The sequence below is a fragment of the Triturus cristatus genome, chromosome 7, assembly GCF_964204655.1.
Source record: "Triturus cristatus chromosome 7, aTriCri1.1, whole genome shotgun sequence".
Lineage (NCBI taxonomy): Eukaryota > Metazoa > Chordata > Amphibia > Caudata > Salamandridae > Triturus > Triturus cristatus.
Genome location: NC_140590.1, coordinates 1,120,399,931 through 1,120,420,812, shown reverse-complemented (window position 1 = coordinate 1,120,420,812; position 20,882 = coordinate 1,120,399,931). Strand labels below are relative to the sequence as shown.

Below are 20,882 nucleotides of genomic sequence, written 5' to 3'. Positions count from 1 at the left end.
AGGTTGGACATACAGGGGCTGATTCACAAAGGTAATCTGAGACATATTCTAACTATACGACCTATGGTATTCACAGAGATCATTTACGAGTCGTATCTTTATGTCCACAGTCGGGCGGTACTCTCCACACCCAGGCCGTACTCTCCGGCCCGGTCGTACTCTCCGGCTAGGTCCGGATGGAGTGTAATCAATGGACCAGAATGCAATTTTTACAAAAGGGAACATTAGGAATGTGTAATACATGGTAGAGGAGGTCATAAAAATCAGTTTAGGCAGGGAAAAGTGTGTGGCCAGACACTACATTATATCCCAGAAAAGTTTGCTCCTTTGCATCTCGGTACACCATTGCACAACATGCATTCCCCTCAGTGTTGACTGTAGTGTCAACAGTAAGGGGAGCACGCTTACTTAGTGTTGACTGTAGTGTTAACACTACAATCAATGCTAAGGGGTGCGCAAATTGTACCATGATGCAAAGGAGCAATCACGCAAAGCCTGTGTGCACACAATGATCTGCAATGGCAGACCAGCCCCTGTTTCAGAACATCAAGTCTTTGCCCCTTCCTAACGTGATTAGGAAGGGCATGCACACTTTCACACTATATTTATGGGGGAAAGTGCCCAGAGGCCACACAAGAGAATCTTCAACATCCCAGGAGTATCCCTTAGGAAGAGCTGCACGTGTAGACAGGGGAAGCCCTAGTGGGGAGTTCCTCACTACCTGGGAAAATCCACATGTACCGGCCATGTCTAACAGTGATTAACTGGTGTACATCTCAAAATCTGTTGCACGCATTGTAATTGGTTTACATAAAAGATCCCTACAGTATACTTAGTAACCTTCTAGAAAGATTCAATGACCAGCAAATAGAGTGCAGCCAGTATTTTTACATGGGCTGGGGTGACCAGGGAGCAGGCTGTAGGTGAATTGAGCACCTCCTCCCGGTCTGCAACCAGACATATTGATGAATGTGATGTCAAGAATCAAACATAAATAAGTGTTGAGGGGCATGCTTGTAATTTTCCTAACCACTAGCAATTACTCAGGGTAGCATTCCAACCCAACCGTTCTTTTGCCCACTATCCCACCTCATTTTTAATCCAGCCATTTGCAAATCAGTCTTGATACTGCTCCAGTAGGAAGAGTCCAGCCGGAACTGTCAGGCCAGGTCTCCCTGAACCAGACCACAAGCAACCCAAAACCAGCTTCACCCTGATTGAGGGTTTACAGTTAAATCTAGCCTGGTTCCAGTGGACAGTGAGCATGGGAACCATATCTGTGCATACCCTTGCCACTTAAGGCGCCATATCAAACACACAAAAGTTGGAGGAAGGCATGCTTACAATGTTATCTAAACACTGACTATCACTCGGGGTAGACTTCCAACTCATTGTTCTTTTACCCACCATCCCACCTCAGTTTGGACCCGGCCATATGCAAGTCACTGTTGACCCTTCTCTAATGGGAACAGTTCAGCCTGAACTGCCAGGTCAGGCCCTCCCTGAGCTGAAACAGGAGCAACCCAAGATTGGTTTCACACTGATTGGTGCTCTTTAGTCCAGTGTAGTGACTTCCAGTGACACAATGAGCATGGGCCCCATGTCTGGGCATAACCTTGCTACTTACGGCAATATACCAAACACACAAAAGTTATGATTTGCATATGAGTCTAATCCGAAGTGTCTTGGTGGTCAAAGAACGATGGGTTGCAATGCTAACCCAAGCAATTGTCAGTGGTTAGATGTATTGCAAGCATCCTCTCCTTACCTTTCATGTGTTTGATTTACTAGCCTAAGTGGCCTAGGGTATGTACTGATGTGGGTTTCATGCTCACTGTGCTTCTGGAACTAAGCTAGACCCAACTTAAGAGCCCCAATCAGGGCAAAACTGGTCTTGGGTAGCTTTAGTCCCTGTTCAGAGAGGACCTCGCTTGGCAGTTCAGGTTGGACCGTTCCGATTTGAGCAAGGGTAAGACAGATTTGAATGTGTTTGCATCTAATCCTAGGTGGCATTGTGGACAAAAGAACAATGGTTTGGAATGCTACTCAAAGCAATTGCCAGATGTAAGACTTATTGCAAGCATTCTCCTATCACCTTTTTGATGTGATATCAAGAATCAAATCAGGTGTGAAGCAGAAATCATAATAAACCTGGACCTTCCCGTCATAATGATTGTCTGCCTGTACATTCTGTCCCTCCTTCTCCCACCCTCAAGGAATTGTTCCTCAAAATGAAGGGCAATGAGACAACAATATTCACCAACATGAGGAAAATATGTTTGTTCTGCATTTTGATTTATTACATGGGTAGGCTGTGTGTGACTGATTGATCTTACAGTGATGTTTAGTTGGAAATGGGTTTGCTGGCATCATGACTGCTGATTTCCACACTCCCTTGCATTAGCAGGAGTCTTGGATTTGAATGAAGGTGTGTTCCCTATATGTATTACTTACAGAAGCAAACACAATTAGTGGTTTTCATAAAGCAGTTTAAAAACTATCTCAAATAAAATGTGAATAATTTTTTCTCTTTTTTCCTATTTCCCTTAGGTGCTGTTAGTACTATTCCCTTGCCTCCATTGATTCCCATGAGACCCCCTTGCAGGACCAGTGACTGGCCATCTGCAGTGCTTGAGTTACTTCAAGAGTTGGTTGGAGTAAATTTGAGCGTGCTCAGTCTGCAGTACTTTTGAAGTAGATGTTAGTGTAACTTTGACATTCGTCTTACTCTTTTGTAGGAGTGGTAATACATTTGCATGTGCCTAGCTGGGCGTCTCCTTGTTTTCCTTTTCAGTCCTCCGATTAAGTAGTAGATATTCTCATTAACCAACCACTTCTCCGTTATCCTTCAACATTTTCATCAGAAAATGTATATCCCCTTTTGCAGTGTTTGCTGCACTTGTGGCTGAAATCTTCACGCATAAGGGAGGGGGCAGGCATAGATGGGGCTCACCACCCACATGTTAATGAATAGCATTTGTGAGTAAATAAAGTAGGCCTGCTGGAGGATACTTTTCATGCTTAAAAATGATTTGCTACATGATGCCCATAATAGTAATCACCAGACTCTATATTTATTAATGCAGCGAAAAAGCTCATGTATAAAATGTATTTACTTTTGGCCCCCATTATGAGTCTGAAGGAGCGGTATTCAGAATTTGAAATTACCAGGAGCTGGAACACCAACTGCCTGCCTACACCTGGTTAAAGTAGAAAGGATCAGTGAACAGAGTTTAAGCCTGGTTACCACCGTCTTTGAGTCAGTTTTAATTTGCGACTCCTGAATAGCGATTTTTCAAAAATTCACTATTTGCGATTTTTTGTACATTGATTTGCGATTTTATTTAGCGATTCCTTATTTAGCGAATCACAAATTAGGGAGTTGGTGTGGCATATTCGCTAAATAAGGAATCGCTAACTGTTTTACTTTAATTTTAGCGATTCTTTATTTTGCAAATCGCTTTTTCTATATCTACATTTCACATGGATTATTTGCGATCGTGATTCTACGAATTTCTGCGTTTGCGATCTCAAATTGTCTACCTACATCTGGCCCTAACTCTCCATTTAGAGGATTTTCATATAAAAGGCCAAATTCAACATCACTGTTATTGCTCGCTTCATTTCTGCAGCTCTGATGAATGTGTTCAGGAAGGCATTTCAGCTGGAGTCATATGGCTTTCTTGCTGATTAAAAACTAGTACTTAGAAGCAATTTGAGAAGACCCTCATAGTTGGTGAGCCAAGCCCACTAACAAAGAGGTAAAGAGGTGGATCTGCAGACCAGCTTGTGAGGTTTTCTGAAGTGTGCAAAACTAATGCCTCGAATGAGGGCATGGGTGTGGACTTTGAGTGTGTGAAGTTGCAAAGTTGATAACAATCCAATGTAACATTCTGTTCAAAATTTTGCAAACTTGGTGAAGATTATGGAATTTAAACTGTGAAAACAAATCCACCAAAACACTTTAATAGAGCTTGAATTTTCTTGCTAAAATTTAGGGGAGAGATTCTCTTCTGCAAAATATTTTTTTTCAAGAATTTTCACTCACTGAGAGAAATTCTTCTGCAAAATATTTGTTTGCAAGAATTTTCACCCACTTTATGTTACATGAAATGTACATATATTTGCAACCTTCTGGAAGTGTTAAGTATGTCAATTTGGCAAACATTTTTATTTCAACCTCTTCTAAAAAGGTTTCTCACAACGTTTTTGGTCTCCAGCAGTACACTTGGATCACTAATACCTCCTTAAAGACCCATGGCAAGGTGAAGCAAGGATGAGGAATCATCTTCAAGCCTTGCCTTCATCCCATTGGTGATCACAACATACTTTTAAAGTGGCAACAATTAAACCGCCTTGAAAAGACGCATTGTGCATCCTGTGGCTGAATAGAAAGATTCAGGGCTTTTAAAACTGTAGTGGTATTTTATTTTCACGTTTAGGGTCAGATTTACAGACATTTTGCTCGGTGTTTGCATGACAAAAGTGATGTAAATCAACACAAAATGTTATTTTTGTTATTTACTTTCTAGAAATTGCCAAAAAGTATCATCAAACAGTGCTACGCATCAAGGGGGCATTACATGGGTGGTACATGGGCATTTCCATGCAACCACGCATGCTGTTTGACACAAAATTCTATCAAAAATTTAAGACAGCTTTTTGCATCAAAACTTAACGCCACTTGAAAGAAGGTGTTAGACGGAGAACTGGCTTCATTTCTCCTTTCTTTTGTGACTTTGCATGTGTGCTGCACTATACAGCACACAGTGACATTTAGAAACGTTTTCTAGGCATAGAGTTTGTAATGGAAGAGAAGTCTTCCAGTTCAAAACCTGTGCTAAACATATGCACACACCCTTGCACTGCGGCACAAAGGTGTGTGCATGGCGCTCAGTAGTAAAATTCGGTGCTGGCGCTAGGGAGAGGAGAGGAGAGAGCCATAACTCTAGACTTGGCGCTCTCCTGCTCTCTCTTTCTCATGCAATGGGGCACAGTATTTGTGGCTACTGTGCTGCCTTGCGTAACAATTCATTAAATCTGGCATTTGGTTTCAGACTCACGTTTAGAAATCACAAAATGCAATATTTCACTAATCTGTTCCTTTTCACAACCATTAAATTCAAGATGGTGGTATCTTTGCATACACAACATTACCAGTTCAATCAGACACAGGGCATGACGCTATTTATCTCAACTGTGGGGTTCGGCATGAACCTGGGAGGTGCACTCCTACTCAGAGTGATGACAACCTCTGGAGCTCAGTCTGACTCAGCTGCTTCCATTTCCTCATTGTTCAATGAATCCGGAAAACACTAGGCCATGGGCACAGCACTATCTTTTTGTCCATCTAGACAGTGGAATGAAATGTGCCCACTGATCCTTCTGCAATGAGGGGTAGCCACATAGTAATCAGAGGGTTCCCGGCCACTGAAAAATAACTTGAACATTCCCCTCCATTCTCTTCCAGAAGGCAGTAAACAATATAGTGCAACCAATATTTTCACTGCTTTTTATCCTCTGGTTCTAGCAGGTAAGTTAACTGTCCGATCTGGAGAATATGGGTATTGTCCCTGCAACTGGAGGAAGTCTGGAATTATCAGGAACAGTAATTTAAAAAACGCTACTTTTTCACGACTCAAAATATCTTTTAGATATGGCAATAGTCATTATTGCTGGGAAAAGAAGGTGGTAGGTAAAGAAACGTCAGCTCAAATCTTAGAGCCCTGGGAATGTTTACTTTCTGCTTAGAGGTTTAGTGTCAAGTGCTAGATGTTTGGTTTTGACATCTGACTGCAATGAAGCACATTAATTCACCACTCTAGGATGTGTGTTGTTTGCTGACCATAGCACCTGCCTTGCCACGTCACTCTGGGGGTTGAGCTGTAGCATCCGAGATTGGTACAAGTACAGGGTCTCTGCCCAGAGCTTGTCATCAAGATCCAAACAGGTTAAGCTTGACATCGACAAACTCTCCTCTCGCCAACATGAAGATGGTCATTGCCTTCCTCGTAGTGGCTCTCTGCTGCTCCCTTGGTAAGAAGCATATTCTCTCTCTAGAGATTCCCTGATAAAGTTAATCCAAATTCTAGTTAGTTCAGAAATGATTGTGTCCTGTCCAACCAGAGGTAACTTTACTGTCTGCACCATTCATTAATCTGAGGGTGGTAACAAACTACTGAACCAAATCATGCTGGGTCCAATCAGTGGTGTCCAACGTAGGTCAAGGAGGGCCATAACCATGCCAGGAAATATAAGTCTACATGGAATGAATTTTAGCAGAACTAATTTACATTGTTTGTGCTTATCCTAAAGTTCTGGCATGGATCAGGTGCTACTGAACCTACGCTGGACACCCCTTCTATACATTGTTAATGCCTCGAGCTTGGCAAAAAAAGACTGCAGCTCTGTCCTTCCAGTAACTACTGACTTGCAAACAGCATGATCCGAACACTGAGATTGAATCTCAAATCTAGAAGCCACTGTGCCTGAATACATATTTTTCTGTTTATTTATTTCTTTGTCTATCTATTCATGTATCTATGTATGTATATAATTACTATTAATTGGCAGAAGGATTTTGACATGAACCATTTCGTGATGAATCTAGCTCAAGAGGGCAGTCTATCGGTCATAAAACGTTTGATTGGGTAACACTTTTAAGAAAGCAGTGAGGAGCAACTATGACGAATAAAAATGCAAAAATGTAAACAGGTATATCATATACATATTTACATCCTTTCCATTCAGTTGATTCAGTTCCATCCTTCTTCCACTTTGACTGCCAGACACACTCACCCAGCAGGATGTTGTCTGTTTGTAACTCAGTTTATCACTTCATTTGAGGTCCTGCCTCTGTCACAGGCACATTACATATCGAATACCCTTCCTTAAACATGTCCTCTGACAGCAGGGTCTTCGGTGGTGTAAACAATCATTTAGGACTGCTAAGTCTTCTCTTTATGCATCAAAATTAAAATGTAAGGTCTGACTCTGCAAAAGCAAATTCGGGGAGACTTTGAAACATTTGTGGGTTCATGTCTGAAATCCTTGTTGGTGAGGATAATTTTTCTGCAAAATGTATTGATTTACAAAAAGAACAGAGCAATTCCCCAAATCGCATTGCAGAACGACACGGAGGAGGTGCTAAACATGAAAATCTGCTTAGCTCTCAATCTTAAGGTGCAGCTGATCTTCAGACACATAATTTCAAACTTCTTCTGCAGGTACCGTAAACAGCATTCGAAGGGACCGGAGACAAGTGCAGACTGTGAAGTACACCTACTATCAAGGCGGGTCTTCAGGTAAAGATGCTGGATGTCCTGGACATATAGGGCAGACGTGTTCCTATAAATGTTACATTTTCATTTCACCAAAATAGAGAGAAAACAAACAGTAGAAGGACAAGTTTGGAAGTACAAGTCTTTCCTCCCTACCTCTGACTTGGCCCAACTTAACTGGCTAATATTCAACTATTGGGCTTTGCGTATTTTGCACATTTTAATAAAAGTGGTTACATTGTTTCTCTCTTTTAGGGTCGAGCCTGCGTGAAAATGCGCTAGAGTATGCTCTTGCTTGCAAGGCACTATTGTTTGCAATAACGGGCTTAGAGCCCGCCTATTGCTTACTATTTGCTGGTTTTAGAGGCACTTTTCTTCACTGCCTCTTAATTGGCCAGTGCAGGTCAAGTGTCACTTCCATTGCCTTCTGTGGAGCAGGAACCAAGCACAGTTTTATTTAAGTTAATGAGTGTCTGTCCGCTGCTTGTGCTGTGATTGAGGTACCATTTCTATTTTGCCCTCTCACTGTCCTGTCTGGTACTCCCTCCCTCCTACCCCCAACCTTTTATTCATAAAATCTAAATAACAATTTAGATTTGCATGGCCTCATAGATAAGGAGTAAAAGAAAGCAGTGCAAGTCACTGTGTTGCGTTACTCAATGACAGGAAGGCACTCCATTGGCGTTGTGGTGGGTTTTCCCATGCAACACTCATGGATTTTGACACTGTCCTGAAATTACTTAATCACGTAAACCTGGAGCAGTGTCAAAACCTTTTGTCTCCCAGAGCAGGTACAGAGAGTAGAAATATTTTTAGTTCTCCTCGCTTTTTTCCTCTTTTCATGTGTGCTGCAGAATATCACACATAGAAAGAGAAAAACTCCTCTTGGGATTGTTTTTGCGCAGGAAGGTGCCCCCTTGCTGCAAAACACAATCCAGCATCCAACACAGACAGCCTTGCACCATGATGCATAGATGCCTGCATTGGCACTTGCAGCAAATTGTATGCCAGCGCAGTGGGAAATGACAGGAATGCACCGTATTTCATAAATTTGGCGAATTCCTGCCCTTTCACATTGATGTTGAGCAGTGCAGCAAGAACACTTTCAACGCTGCCCTAGACAATTCCCAAAAAATGAGGCCATTAAGTTACTCTCACCTGCGAGCACACAGCGCTTCAATGGTTCTGGCCCTGCGTCTCTTCGTGCATTGCTTGTTCAGAACATCATACCTTTTAAAGCTCTGGCTGTTCCCTTCCCTGCCAGCCAGAGGCAGCTGCAAAGTCAACCAGAAAGAATTACTGCAAAGAAACAAGGAGAATAATTAGATTAAGGGCAGACCTCCCAGTACTCAGTGCTTTAAATAGGCCAGTACTGTTCGAAACTGAGTGCCAGAATTTTTTTATTTTGAGGGGGAGAGTACCAGCACTTCTCAAGAGCAATGCAATACCTTTAGCTGGAGAGTACCGGCACTTCTCAGAAATAAGCAGGTTCTCTGCAACTGAGTACCTGCACTTCTATTTTTCCATTTCAAGCTCTGCCAGTACTGCAGAGTCCCCCCAACAAAAGAAGCTGGTTGGTCCTTTGTTATCTAGTCCCGATGTTGCTGAAAAGGATTTGTTTGGGCAGCTATACATTCTTATTAGTAAAATCAGCCTTTACCAGTGCTTTAAACAAAAAAAAATGTATGTGAGAGAGGGGCTATGGAAAGATGAGGGGCACTTATGCCCGGTGGTCATGAGGAAATCTGAGGAGGAGGTCATGGGAGGGCGCCAAAAATGATTGTCATTTGTCACACGTGCTCCAACAGCGCGAATGCCGGCCCTGCTCACTGAGTGAAAAATGAAATATGCATTCGCACAGCTGGCTATACTCCTCCTGTGCAGAACTTCACCTTTTCTACATTTTTGCAAACCGGGAACAAGAGCTCCTGGGAGAGGTGCTTTGACACTTTCAGTAGTAAGCCTGGCAACTTCCTTTGTGGCGCAGCTTTTCAGCTGTACTGTTGGCAATGTTTGTGAATTGAACAAACGCACATATGTAGGTACAGGCCAAGTCATAAACATATTTCTGTGCTTTTTCTTTTTTTTTAAAGCGACTCAAGCCCCAAATCCTTGCAGGACAGCAATGATTATTTTGTCAAACAATAGAAGAATATGGTGAACTTGGTCTGCCCCCAAATTTGTTCTAACACATTTGGAGTGAAATAAACTATATATTCGTGTCAAGTGGGAAAATGCTGCTCTCTCTTAGGAGGTTATCGGCACAAAACAAGGCTTTGCGATTTGAATGTCATGGCATGCCTGCATTCTCAATGTGTACAATGTAACCTGGTTGTTCTGCTTAATATTGTTTCTCAGTCTTCTGAGTTTCCTAAATAGAACAATCCAGACTCTTGTCTTTCACACATCTCTCTGCAGGGGGCCGACAACAAGGTATGAGGGTTTTCAAGCACTATATCAATGCTCACCAAAGGAAATAAAATAAAAATAAAACAATATAGTAGCTTGTCTTGTAGGTCGTTGCAGACACCAATACAATTCTGCAGTATATTTACCTTTTATAATTATACACCTAATAAGCGATAATTTCTATCTACACAATTTCCCAGCCCCTTCCGATTTCTACAAAATATTATGATTGACAGATAGTAATACACCTCCTCCATGTGATAAAACGTGTTCGATCCACTATCTATTCATCTTAGACAGTGAATCATTTGACCAGATCTTTCGGCTCCAGGTCCTCTATTGGAAAACCACAAGAGTAGAGGGTGGCAGCCTCTATCTCGTTTTTGTGGACCTGCGAGCCACTTTTGATCTGGTCCCTAGGGAGAAATTATGGTCGGTGCTAAAGGATCTTGGTCTACCAACGTTTCTTCTTGATGTCCTGGTTCGCTTCCACACAGGGAACTTCGCACAGGTGAGGTGCGGGAAGAATGGGGAACTCTCAGCCCGTTTTCCTGTAACTCGTGGAGTTTGACAGGGATGTGTACTGGCTCCCACATTGTTTAGTTTATATGTAAATGGCCTTATTAATGAACTAAATAACCTTAAGGATAGCGATGCTCCGTTTTTGGCTTCTGGCAGGGTGCCCGCTCTGATGTTCGCTGACGACACATTGCTGTTGTCGCGGACATCAACGGGTATCCAGCGGGTTTTGGACGGTTTTATGGTTTTCTGTGCCTCGAGGGGACTGGAGATTAACTTGGGGAAAACTAAGTTCATGATCTTCAGCCCCCCTAGGCGCACCCGTCCGAACCCTTCATTAGCTGGGGTCCCCCTAGAAAGAGTTTCTCTGTAATCTTCGCCAGAGCCGGAAGAAGAGAAATAGGCCTGTAATTGGCCAGGACCTCAGTATCCAAACCGGGCTTTTTCAGGAGGGGGATCACCATCGCCCTTTTCCAGGTGCGTGGGACACTCCCTTCCCTCAAAGAGGCATTAATAAGAGAATTAACCAGTGGATTCACCACTGCTGCCATCCTAGCCAAAAATTTGGCAATTGTGATGTAAAAAACAAGTCCTCCTCCACAATTTCTAAAAACTTGAAACACGGTTAAAACACCATGTCAAATACTTATATCAAACTCTGAAAAAGTAAAGAAATGTATCATGAGTTAGAGCCATGTTCCACAACAGAGCAATTACATGCTCTCTATGCTTTAGAATCAATGTTATATTATTCGTTTTTATGATGCAAAAGGAGTACAACATACACCCCCACAACCTCCTGGCTGGCACATTAAAGGAAAGGAAAAAGAAAGGAAAGGAAAAGCACAAACTCATTTTAACTTCACCTCCCCCCCCTCCAGCTCCCTTCTCCTCTCCTAACCAGTGGCACTAGGCCCATGCCAATCTCTGGTATGTCCGCGATCCCAAACAGGAGAACCCCCAATATTTGGCACTGGTACGGCCCTTCCTAAAGCCCCACTATGAGTTTTGATGAATTCTGTGTGTTTATTCCAAGCAGCGGAATTACTGGTACTAGCTAATTTTGTGACACAGAATTCCATCTTTTATGAGTTAAACCCTTCCGAATGGGGAAAAGTCTGCAGACCTGCATCACCTTTCACAATTTCACAAACTATTCCTGATTCCAAGGGGTTTAAGACAGGTATTTACCACCTGCTCCAAGCACTGGTAACATCTGCAGCACCTCTGTGTAAAGGGATGGAAAAGGGAAGGAGAGAAGGTCATCTAATGGAGGAGAATTACACGCATTCACCATGCCTACGCTAAGGATCAGGTGGGGGGGCAGGACATGTGTACAGTGGTCCAATGTAGATTTTTCAGCTGGCAAAATTGTCCAGTGCTACTGCACCTGGAGTTTCCGGGGATATGAACACCGGGTTACTGATAATAATGGTAAGCAGAATGCTGCACTAGAAATCCGCTCCACACTTCTTGTAGTTGAGGCATAAGTTGAGGCATGTACATGGAGAGGATGTGGTCTCACGGCTAGACTGCCGACCTTGGAGCTGGGAAACCAAGGTTCGAGCTTTGGGGTCTAGTCCACATCCTGTGATTATGGGAAAATCACGTAATCTCCCCGTGCCTACCCAAAAAAATGAATGTGTCCTTGTGTAACTTAACTGGTGCTCATGTAAAGCACTCCAATAGCTTCGGGTCGAGTTTGCGCTGTATAAATCTGTAAAAAAAAAAGCCTAAAAATGTTTTGGGGGTCTTGCCTACAGAACTTTTTAGCTGTCTGTTGGCCAGGCCTATTGTTTCACAAATATTTAGAATGGCTTATGGGTTACTTCATTACACATGATTGAAGGGATTTGTAGTCTATCTCCCTTCCTTCCTCTTGATTCAATGGTTTTCCTTCTTACTTTTGTGTTTGACCCACCCTAGAGCATTTCGGTCTCACATTATTTTGATTGGGTAACCTGTATCCGTCCTCTGCTGATGTTTAAGTTTCGACATTCCAACCATCATCTCCTTGTGCTTGCATTCAGGAAACTACAATGTTCTTTTATTTCCAGGACTTCATGGGAGTAAATATGTTTTCCGGCACTCTTGCCTGTACGCTGATTTTTCTCCTCACATTTTCTCCTCACATTGCCTCACCAATGTGCATGTTGCTTTCCCCGATACTCCCAGCTTTTATTTCTTACTTATATTTTTGTAAATATAGGCCTTGATTTGTGTCTTCCCCTTCGCTCCCTCCTATCAACAGTGTTTTCTTCCTGCCAACTCTCCACCCCTCCCATTCCACACCCTCCCATCCCTGTGACATCTATTTGATTTTAAAGTAGTTTATTTATGTATTGAGTTGTGGGCCCGGCTGCTGTATTTTGCTACTGCAGCACAATGTTCTCAAAAGGAGCCTTAACACACATTTTTTTAATGAACTACTCCAAAGTAATCATCTGCCATCTTGGAACAGTAAATACAAAAAAAAAAGGAAATGGCGATCCTATTATGAGCTGTGTATGTGCATGCATGATAAATCATGGTAGTCATAGAAGAACGGGTATCCCTAAATAGGAAATCAATTTCAACATTGTCAAACATGCGTGTGCATGCATCTTGACGCATGCTTTGATATTTCTATATAGACAAGATTTGGCAAAGCCAAAAGCTCATCCTTTTAATTCAAAGGCATATTGGCTTCATCAGAGCTATTTCATAACAAAAATCGACAATTGGGACTTCCATTTTAAATGTCAATTCTTCACTTTGTCCAAACGCTAAATGTACCACAACTAATGGTGCATTAAAATGCAGCTTTGGATGGTCTCTGACTTTTGAATATTCTGGACACATAAAGGATTCTATTACCTTAACCTCTTAGTGGATATATATTTATTATGTTGGGTACAGAATACAATGCACAAAGGCACCTACAAACAATCATTCATTATTTTATTCCTGAGAAGTTACCATATGACATTTTAAGATTATATCTACCAATGTTACTCCTTACTGTTTACCTGTCATGGAGCAGAGTACAGCCCATACCACAACCAGAACTGGGAGAATAAATTTAACAAACTACAACCCTAACAGTCCTATATTTGCATTGCTTCTGTGAAAGTCGATCAACCCAACAGGAGTGTCGCAACACAATACTACTGTTGCCAGTCACGAGTAAAGTCCACCACCAGAGATGCTTCTCCTTGCATTTCCTTCCAGCCAACCTCACACAAGAGACCAGATCACACACTTTATTTAAGCTGCTATGGTATGCTAAATGTTTTATTTCATTCCAGGTGGATATACGGGAAGTGTTAAAGAACAGAAGATGTATTCCGTAAGTAACAGGGCAAGCATATGGTCTTAAGACACATAGGGGTGCATGGAAAGTAAAGGGGTATGGGGTGCAGCTTTTACGCTGTAGGAACAAATGGTGAACAGTGCTGACAAAAGCAAACAAAATAAAAACCAGCAGTGTCTATCACCAGTCAAACTACAAGTCAGTGGTGTACCTGTGGAATAGTGTGTGGTGCTTCACATTAGGTCTGAGTGGTTATGATTGAAGAGTTTGCTGTGGTTCTCCTTACTCCATCTGTAGGTGTTTGTGGGAGTTTGGTGCAGTGAGAAGTTCTCTGCTTAATTGTTTGGTATCACTGGTGGGTGAGGAGTTCAAGGACTTAGTATTTTCTAGTAATCTTTCAGAGGGTTTTATATTTATAAAGTACATTTGAAGGGCAGAGTTTATCCCACTTAAAGCCCTTTCAATAGTATATTAGAGTTGATTCAAGATCTTGACTTCATGGCCTCATTTTGAGAAGGACCCCAGGAACACCTCTGAGGTTAACTTGAAATTAGTAGGTATTGCAGCATGAAGTAAAAATGGATGCGTGTTTTGCTCTGAAGTGGTCCTGAAATTTAGATTTTTTGTATTTTGCTTAATTTCATTCCTAGTTCATTTATTAACTGTTAAAACAAAATGCTTTGTGGTTTCTAATACTGATATTAGCAGTGTTAAGTTTCTCAATGGTTTTTGTATTGCAATCTGTGCTGATGTCTCTTTCTTGTCATCAACTTTTTAATAAAGCTTTCAAACACAAAAAACAATGGCAAAACCTATGCAGTTGATTGTAGTATTTACTGTCTGTCAGTAATTTCCCCAAAAAGTACTTACACCTTTGCTCAGTACTAATTTCAGCAGAACAGTATTTTACTGCCAGGAGTAATTTTTATTTAACCTAGGTCCTGGTGTTTGTGGCAAAGTTGAAAAGACTGAGTATAATTATTCAAATTAGGCTTCAGATGGATATTTATAAAATTGCTTTTTGATCTAGGAATGTACTGACTTATTCCTAAACTGTCTTGCAGAAGGATCAAGCACAGATGTTTGCCTATTTATTCCAAGGGTCTGTCTGCCTCTACAATGCAGTCCGGGTAAGAGTCTCTGCATCTTACTTTAACACCAAATCCAATACGCGGGGGTGAGGGTGGCTGAAGGTGCTCTGTTGCAATGAGAGGGGGATGGGAAGGTAATGCGTTGATGCACCTGTGCTCTGGTTTTACACCAGGTTAGCTCATTTACAAACGACCAGGCTGGTGTCCCTCCTATATCCATCACATGAAGGCCCCTGCAACTTCCTTCCTCACACAGAGCCACTTGGCACACAGTACATCACCGAAAACCTACCCACCAGAACACTTTACAGGCAAATACTGAAGTAACTCTCTGATCTTTGTTTCTTTCAGAATGGGCCTGTGAACAAGAAAGCAGAATCCTATAAATTTATTGTAGAAAACAGCATCAGATTTGTGGTAATGATAACAATTTTAATGTCATGATATTTTGTGTGTGATATTTGACTCTGAGACTCAACTAGTGTATGTTGTGTATCTGAGTAGAAGAAGCAGCCACTGCTGTTTGTCGAGGAGAGGACACACGGGGGTGGCTGGTACTGCGCAAGGGGTTTTTCAACGATGCCAGTGATGCATGTCGACAGTCACGCACAGGGCAGGTCTAGCGTTAGGGGGAAGGAGCTTGAACTCATTGTGTCCTTAAATCCACACATTGTTGCTATATCTTCCACATAATATAAAACCCAGATGAGATTTACAGGGACGTAAACCTGCTTGTCTGAGCCAAGTCAGAAAAGAATGTCTTACAGGAAGGGTATTACCAAGTCACGCATCCGGTTGAGTGCACCTTTTACTGCACATGTGTTCCTGAAAAAGTGATGTATCACTGACAGCTGGGTTATCAGTGTGGATGATGTCTTCAAGAATATATATTTACTACAAACCAAGTTCTCTTTACCCTCAGGAAACTACTGCAGCCAGCTGTGGACTCTCTACCCAACAGCTGTTCCTTAATCAGGTAAGAGTTTTCTTGCTCTAGGGCTACCCTATTTTAAACCACTGTGATAGGTCAATTGATTCAGGCCTCAGTTACTGAATATAGTTGAAGCCTATTGGGTGCAGACTTGAGATCCTGCAGGTATGACTAGACCTATGCAAACTGTTTTACATCAGCAAAATATATGACGTTTTTCAAATTTTACTAGAGCAAACTTTTGCATTATTTTTTCTTTAGGGGACTTTTTCTAATCAGTCCCCTAACTGATATCTTCCATGTCTTTTAAACTCAACATTTGCCCACATAATCAATTTTTGCACAGGGTAGCTTGATGTTAATTTTATGAAACTTTATGCAAGTTCCCATGGCATTTTCAAGAGGTCAATAGATAATGCAATTAAGACCATTACGAACTGGAGGCAGAATTAGAAAGGGTCTGAGCCAAAGTGGAAAAGATCATCCATTGAATGTGGAACATGTGGGTCTGCACATATGTGTTCAGGCATAATCCAGAGTTTTTTATACATTGCATCATTTCATGTGCATTTTGTTTGCATGGTGTTTGATTACCAATCAACACAGGTGATTTAGTTAAACCCATTATTGAAGTGTAAATAAATGACATGGAAAGGCCCCTGTTCATAACAACTTTGAATTTTATTACCTAATTCTAATAATTCAACCACAGATGATGCCAAACAATACTTAATCATAAATTGAACTTTCAGTAAATCGATCACAACAAGTTTGTTAAATATGTCCTGTCCTCAGCTCAACCAACCTTAATATGGCACTGGTTTGAGAGAGACCGAGATAGAGGTAGGGCTAGGGGTAGGGGTATACAGAGAAGAAGGTGAGAGGTTAATACAGAGAAGTAGGTGGAATTGAGAGAAAGTCCACTTTCCGAGGAGCCCCTTGGACGGTGGGGGCCATGGCAATTGCCCACTTTGCTGATGCCTTAAAACTTCTCTGACCATGGTCAGCCAAGGGCTTTGATTCATTCTATGTGAATTTATCTGACACGTATATTCTTAAAATTTCGCATCGATCAGGCCTCCGAAATCTATGCTGGACACGTAAGATAAACCTTTGTCTGTCCTGCAAGGAGAGGATGGTAACCACTAATTTCAACGATTTATTGTTTTTGCCTCTCATGGGTTCTATCCCTGTCCTAATAATGCCCTTATATTACAAAAAGCTCACACAATACGAAGATGAGGAAAATTCATGCATCACCACGAAAATTGATGCCTATGACAAATCATAAAGGAGTTGACAGATAATCTTCTGATGGGGAGTATGCCTTTCGAGGGGGACATCATCCCGTGAATAAGGATCATCCCTGGCTTCTTGTGCACATCTTTTTACCACACATAGTTCACACTCATATGCAACAATCACTTAAACTTGAAATTACTACACCAAGAATACAAAATAAAAATACATTCTCTCTGTCCTTACTTTGTACTCCCTTTGCATTTCTTTACCATCACTATTCCCTCTGTGCCATATTCCTTCACTCTTTTTAGGACCTTTTGGTAAAGAGTGCAGTTTCTGTCTTCACCTCACAAGTTTTTCTCATCCCCTCTTGGTGTTCTACTTTTGAGCATCTTTTCCTGCTGTAATTCCAATTGTTCACCTTGTCACTAAGCCTATTACCTTGGCATTGAAGTGTAAAATATGTTTTCCTACTTTTAAACTTTGTTACCGTTGCACATGTCCCTGATTTCTTTCAACATTGTTCTTCTTACTCTCTTTGTTGGTCTCCACAGTCTCCTCTGCATCCATCCTTCACTTTGAATTTCTAGTTGTGCTCATCAGTACTCCTCATCCACAAATGTGGTTTTCCTCTGCATCTTGGAAACGGCCTTTTGCCTCTTTGCTTTCACCTTTTCCCTTTGTTGCACAAAGTTCTTTTTCCAACTACAGACTTTCCAAAATAGATTGTGTTTCTAAAGTTTCTATCTTTTGTAGTTTTAGGCCGCATTTACTATGGCTTGGTATCGCCGATGCCTCCTGGTTGACTGACCCCTCCTCCTCAACTCCAACAACCTCTGACATTTGTCAAAACACAAGCAAGCTCCTTCTTTTTGGGTTTGGGGTCATAAATCCCTGACCATATTTATTTACACATATAAACGAGACAAAAAACACATTTTACTTTATGCACAGTAACAAACATTTGTACAGTTGGTTTACAGGAATCAATGCCTAGCCTTAACAAAGACACTAGTACATTTATTTCTTATCCATAACTACATTTCTGTTCCATTGCATCCTCAAAATTCATTTTTGGGTGAGATCATATCTGGCCCCAGTGTCCTTTCCTTTTAACATCCCGTGTCCAATCAAAGCTGCACCTGGGTGAGTGCCTCCTTATGGGAGGACCTCACACAAGGATCTCCCTTACCAGGATACTCCTGTGCAGGGGGCCCATCTGCCCACTAGGACACCTCTCTTGGACACCTCCTACACACATCATTTGCCTCTCCAAGGGCCTGTGCTAGGTTGCGCCCAGTGTGCCTGCAGGGGTGGATGACAGGTAAGGACAGCATGTCAAAGGCCACCCCCAACCCCCTGTGCCCCTGTAACTTCCTTTGAACTCGCTGCCAGCACTCCTTGGAGGGTCCTGTGATGCTGTTCTTATTTTGGTGTAAAAAGAAAAGGATACCTTATATAGAGCATAAATGTCTAACCAATCATGACCTCACAATCCACAGGCCAGTATAGTTTACCTGCTATCTGGCCTCCCCCCAAACAAATTGCATTGGACATGTCCTAGCCATGCCACCAAGTCCTCAAGAATATTTTGTTACCTTCCTCAGGGCCGTGTACCCCATCCTTCGAGAACCAACCGCCCACCCTTGATGCACTCTGGGATATAGATAACCCCCCCAGCTGGCTTAACCAACTTACCCATTCTATTGTGCACATGGTTTGGACTGGGAACGATGGCTGACCCCACTCGCACCATCTCAGGAGACTCCTCCTCGTGCCAACCAGGCTTGCAGACAACCAACACAAAGCAAGTCTGCCCTTTCGGTTGGAGAAGAGCCTTTTTTCCTGTGCTGGGAGTGGCAGGGGTGTGGAATGTGTCTAGGAAAGCATAAGCTTGTGGGACTTGCTGGCAAAGGCTGACTTAGCAGTGCTCCCGCTTGCGGTTTCTTCCTGTTGATGCCATCAATAAATGGTCCTAATTGAATTTTCACCTTTCACAGAGACTGGATGAAATGTAAATATTTAAAAAGGGGATATTTGAGACCATTCCCATATTTAAGGTGTGCTCTGTAGTTGGATACCTACGTGCATGAGCCCTTGCTTGTTTGCTTGATACAAACCACTCAGCCACAAAATAGCCTTATCAATTTCTCTTGCCGGGCTAACTACCTTAGTGAAAACTCGGCCAAATGCATTGGAGCGCTTCACCTGAATTCCAGTTAGACCAAGGCAGACAAAACCAAGTAATGAATGATACTGGTGCAACAACGCAAACAAAGGAACCCCAAAAACCCCCAGTGCCCCCTCACCCCCATAGCCTAGAAGTGCCCACCGGAGCCACCACTGAGTACTGGAATACCGCAATTGCACTTGGGTAGGGCGGGAAATGGCTCTCAAGCCCCTGTGGCTCACGGAGGCATTTGCTGGACCTTGGCTGCCAAGTTGGATGTGAAGATTCTGAAAAAGGATATTCGAGACCTTTACCATAGTGCTGGCAGTAATCAGCGTTGGCCCGCAGGAACCTAAAACAAAGAAACAGAGAAACAAAGAAACATGCGGGCAATACTCTGGGTTCCAAGCACATGGGGTAGAGAGGTGGCACCCTGTCCAAGGCGGCCAGTGGGTAAAAGAGACCCACTTGCCGCCTCTCAGCACCTTTTATGGGCTAAGCTGACAAAATTGCTGGGACAGGCCCAGAAGTACCCGAATGCTTCCGGTACAGCCCCACCGGTCAGCCAATCCTGCACTGACCTTCCCCAGAAAGGTCATGATGCACCACATCCCTGGTTCGGCCCAGCTCACCACCATATGTATGGCTCCCTGAGTTGGGGGAGCCTCTGTCAATTTGTACATGATAAGTAATTTAGTTTCATCTCCTTGGGTAAGTTTCAGTGAGGGCCTGACTTCCTGTCTACCTGCATCTCATTGCTGAGAAATTTCCCACTTCCGGTGACTCATATCTAAATCAAAGACTGTCTAAATTGTGAGTTAGGGTCATGGCCATATTGCTGGTGCGCCACAAGCAAGTGTGGCAGGCCCACCAAATTTAAAATTGTCTGTGTTGTTAACTGCGATTTTGTACATGCCATCATTTACATTTTTTTAAGACAGATTTACATATACAGATTTCTCTTCTTCAGACACAATATAACTAATTTTCCTCACATACTTCTAATTTTCTTTCAGTGTGCATGGGACAGTTCTGAAACTGCAATGGAGTAAAGAGCAGACCCAGCAAAAAATACACTAGTAGGAACAGAACTGGGAGGACACACACTAAATTGAATGGCCCTTTTGAAGTCAACAAAAAAAGAGTTTTTGATTGTAGAGCTGGTGGTGATTGCAAAATTAGGTAATTTGGCTTCCCCTACACTCTGAATGAGGCAGGAAAGAAAGAGATAATGTATTAACTATTAATCAATTTTAAAAGGGTGCCCTAGTTCCACCAACATCTATTTGCGGGCTCTTTGATTATTCTCATCTCACTGGCCTTACATTCAGCCTCATATACCTGACCTCATCTTCTGTTTTGTAGTCCACAAAAGAATGGACCATATATTGGTTATCTCAACCCCCTCCTGCCGCATGTGAATTGGTGAATCAGGATTTAGGTAAATGTGTAGATTCCCAATATTGCAATGTATTCACTGACATAACATGCCTTTGCCATCCATCATTCTGTTCGATTGGTTTATTCTAATGATCAAATTAGAAAATGTAGTTCATGTAATCATGTGATTGATGTGTTATGCATGCTTTATGTTCCTTCATATCGCCTATTACAATTTCTCAAATCTGTAAAACCATCCACTGGTCCAATTATTAGGCAAGTGCCAACTAATCGCCATTGTCTGAACCTGAAGCTCAAAATATGTTTTATTTTGTTACAGAATGACTACAACATTTACATGGAACTAGTGAGGATTGCTCAAGTAAGTTTGCCATCCTGTATGTTACTATCGCTAATCTAGGAATAGTTGCACTGTTGTGGCATGTTTCGAAATTCATTTCATGTAGGGATGAGAGATACTAAAGTAAGAGTTGAGTTATCTTTGCTTGGCATTAGTAATGCCCCTGCATGTGCGAATATGTGATGTTACATCCAACACCTTCTACCC

General features: G+C 42.2%; 1 protein-coding gene and 1 long non-coding RNA gene across 3 annotated transcripts in view; both read left to right on the top strand.

Annotated features, from left to right (window-relative positions):
- Positions 1 to 5,933: 5,933 nt before the first annotated feature.
- On the top strand, positions 5,934 to 13,537 carry LOC146811193 (uncharacterized). Its single transcript, XR_014966691.1, has 3 exons — positions 5,934 to 6,036; positions 7,227 to 7,304; positions 13,496 to 13,537. It is a non-coding gene; the product is annotated as an uncharacterized LOC146811193 (long non-coding RNA).
- Positions 13,538 to 14,149: 612 nt separating this feature from the next.
- LOC146811192 (uncharacterized) overlaps positions 14,150 to 20,882 on the top strand; it is a 53,171-nt gene continuing 46,438 nt past the window's right edge. The window contains exons 1-4 of one of the 2 annotated variants that reach the window (XM_085618225.1): positions 14,150 to 14,630; positions 14,943 to 15,008; positions 15,514 to 15,567; positions 20,655 to 20,696. In XM_085618225.1, coding sequence (XP_085474351.1) covers positions 14,580 to 14,630; positions 14,943 to 15,008; positions 15,514 to 15,567; positions 20,655 to 20,696 — 213 coding nt within the window. In that variant the 5' untranslated portion in view covers positions 14,150 to 14,579. The remainder of the gene's footprint in view (positions 14,631 to 14,942; positions 15,009 to 15,513; positions 15,568 to 20,654; positions 20,697 to 20,882) is intronic. The other variant, XM_085618226.1, reaches the window with a different exon arrangement.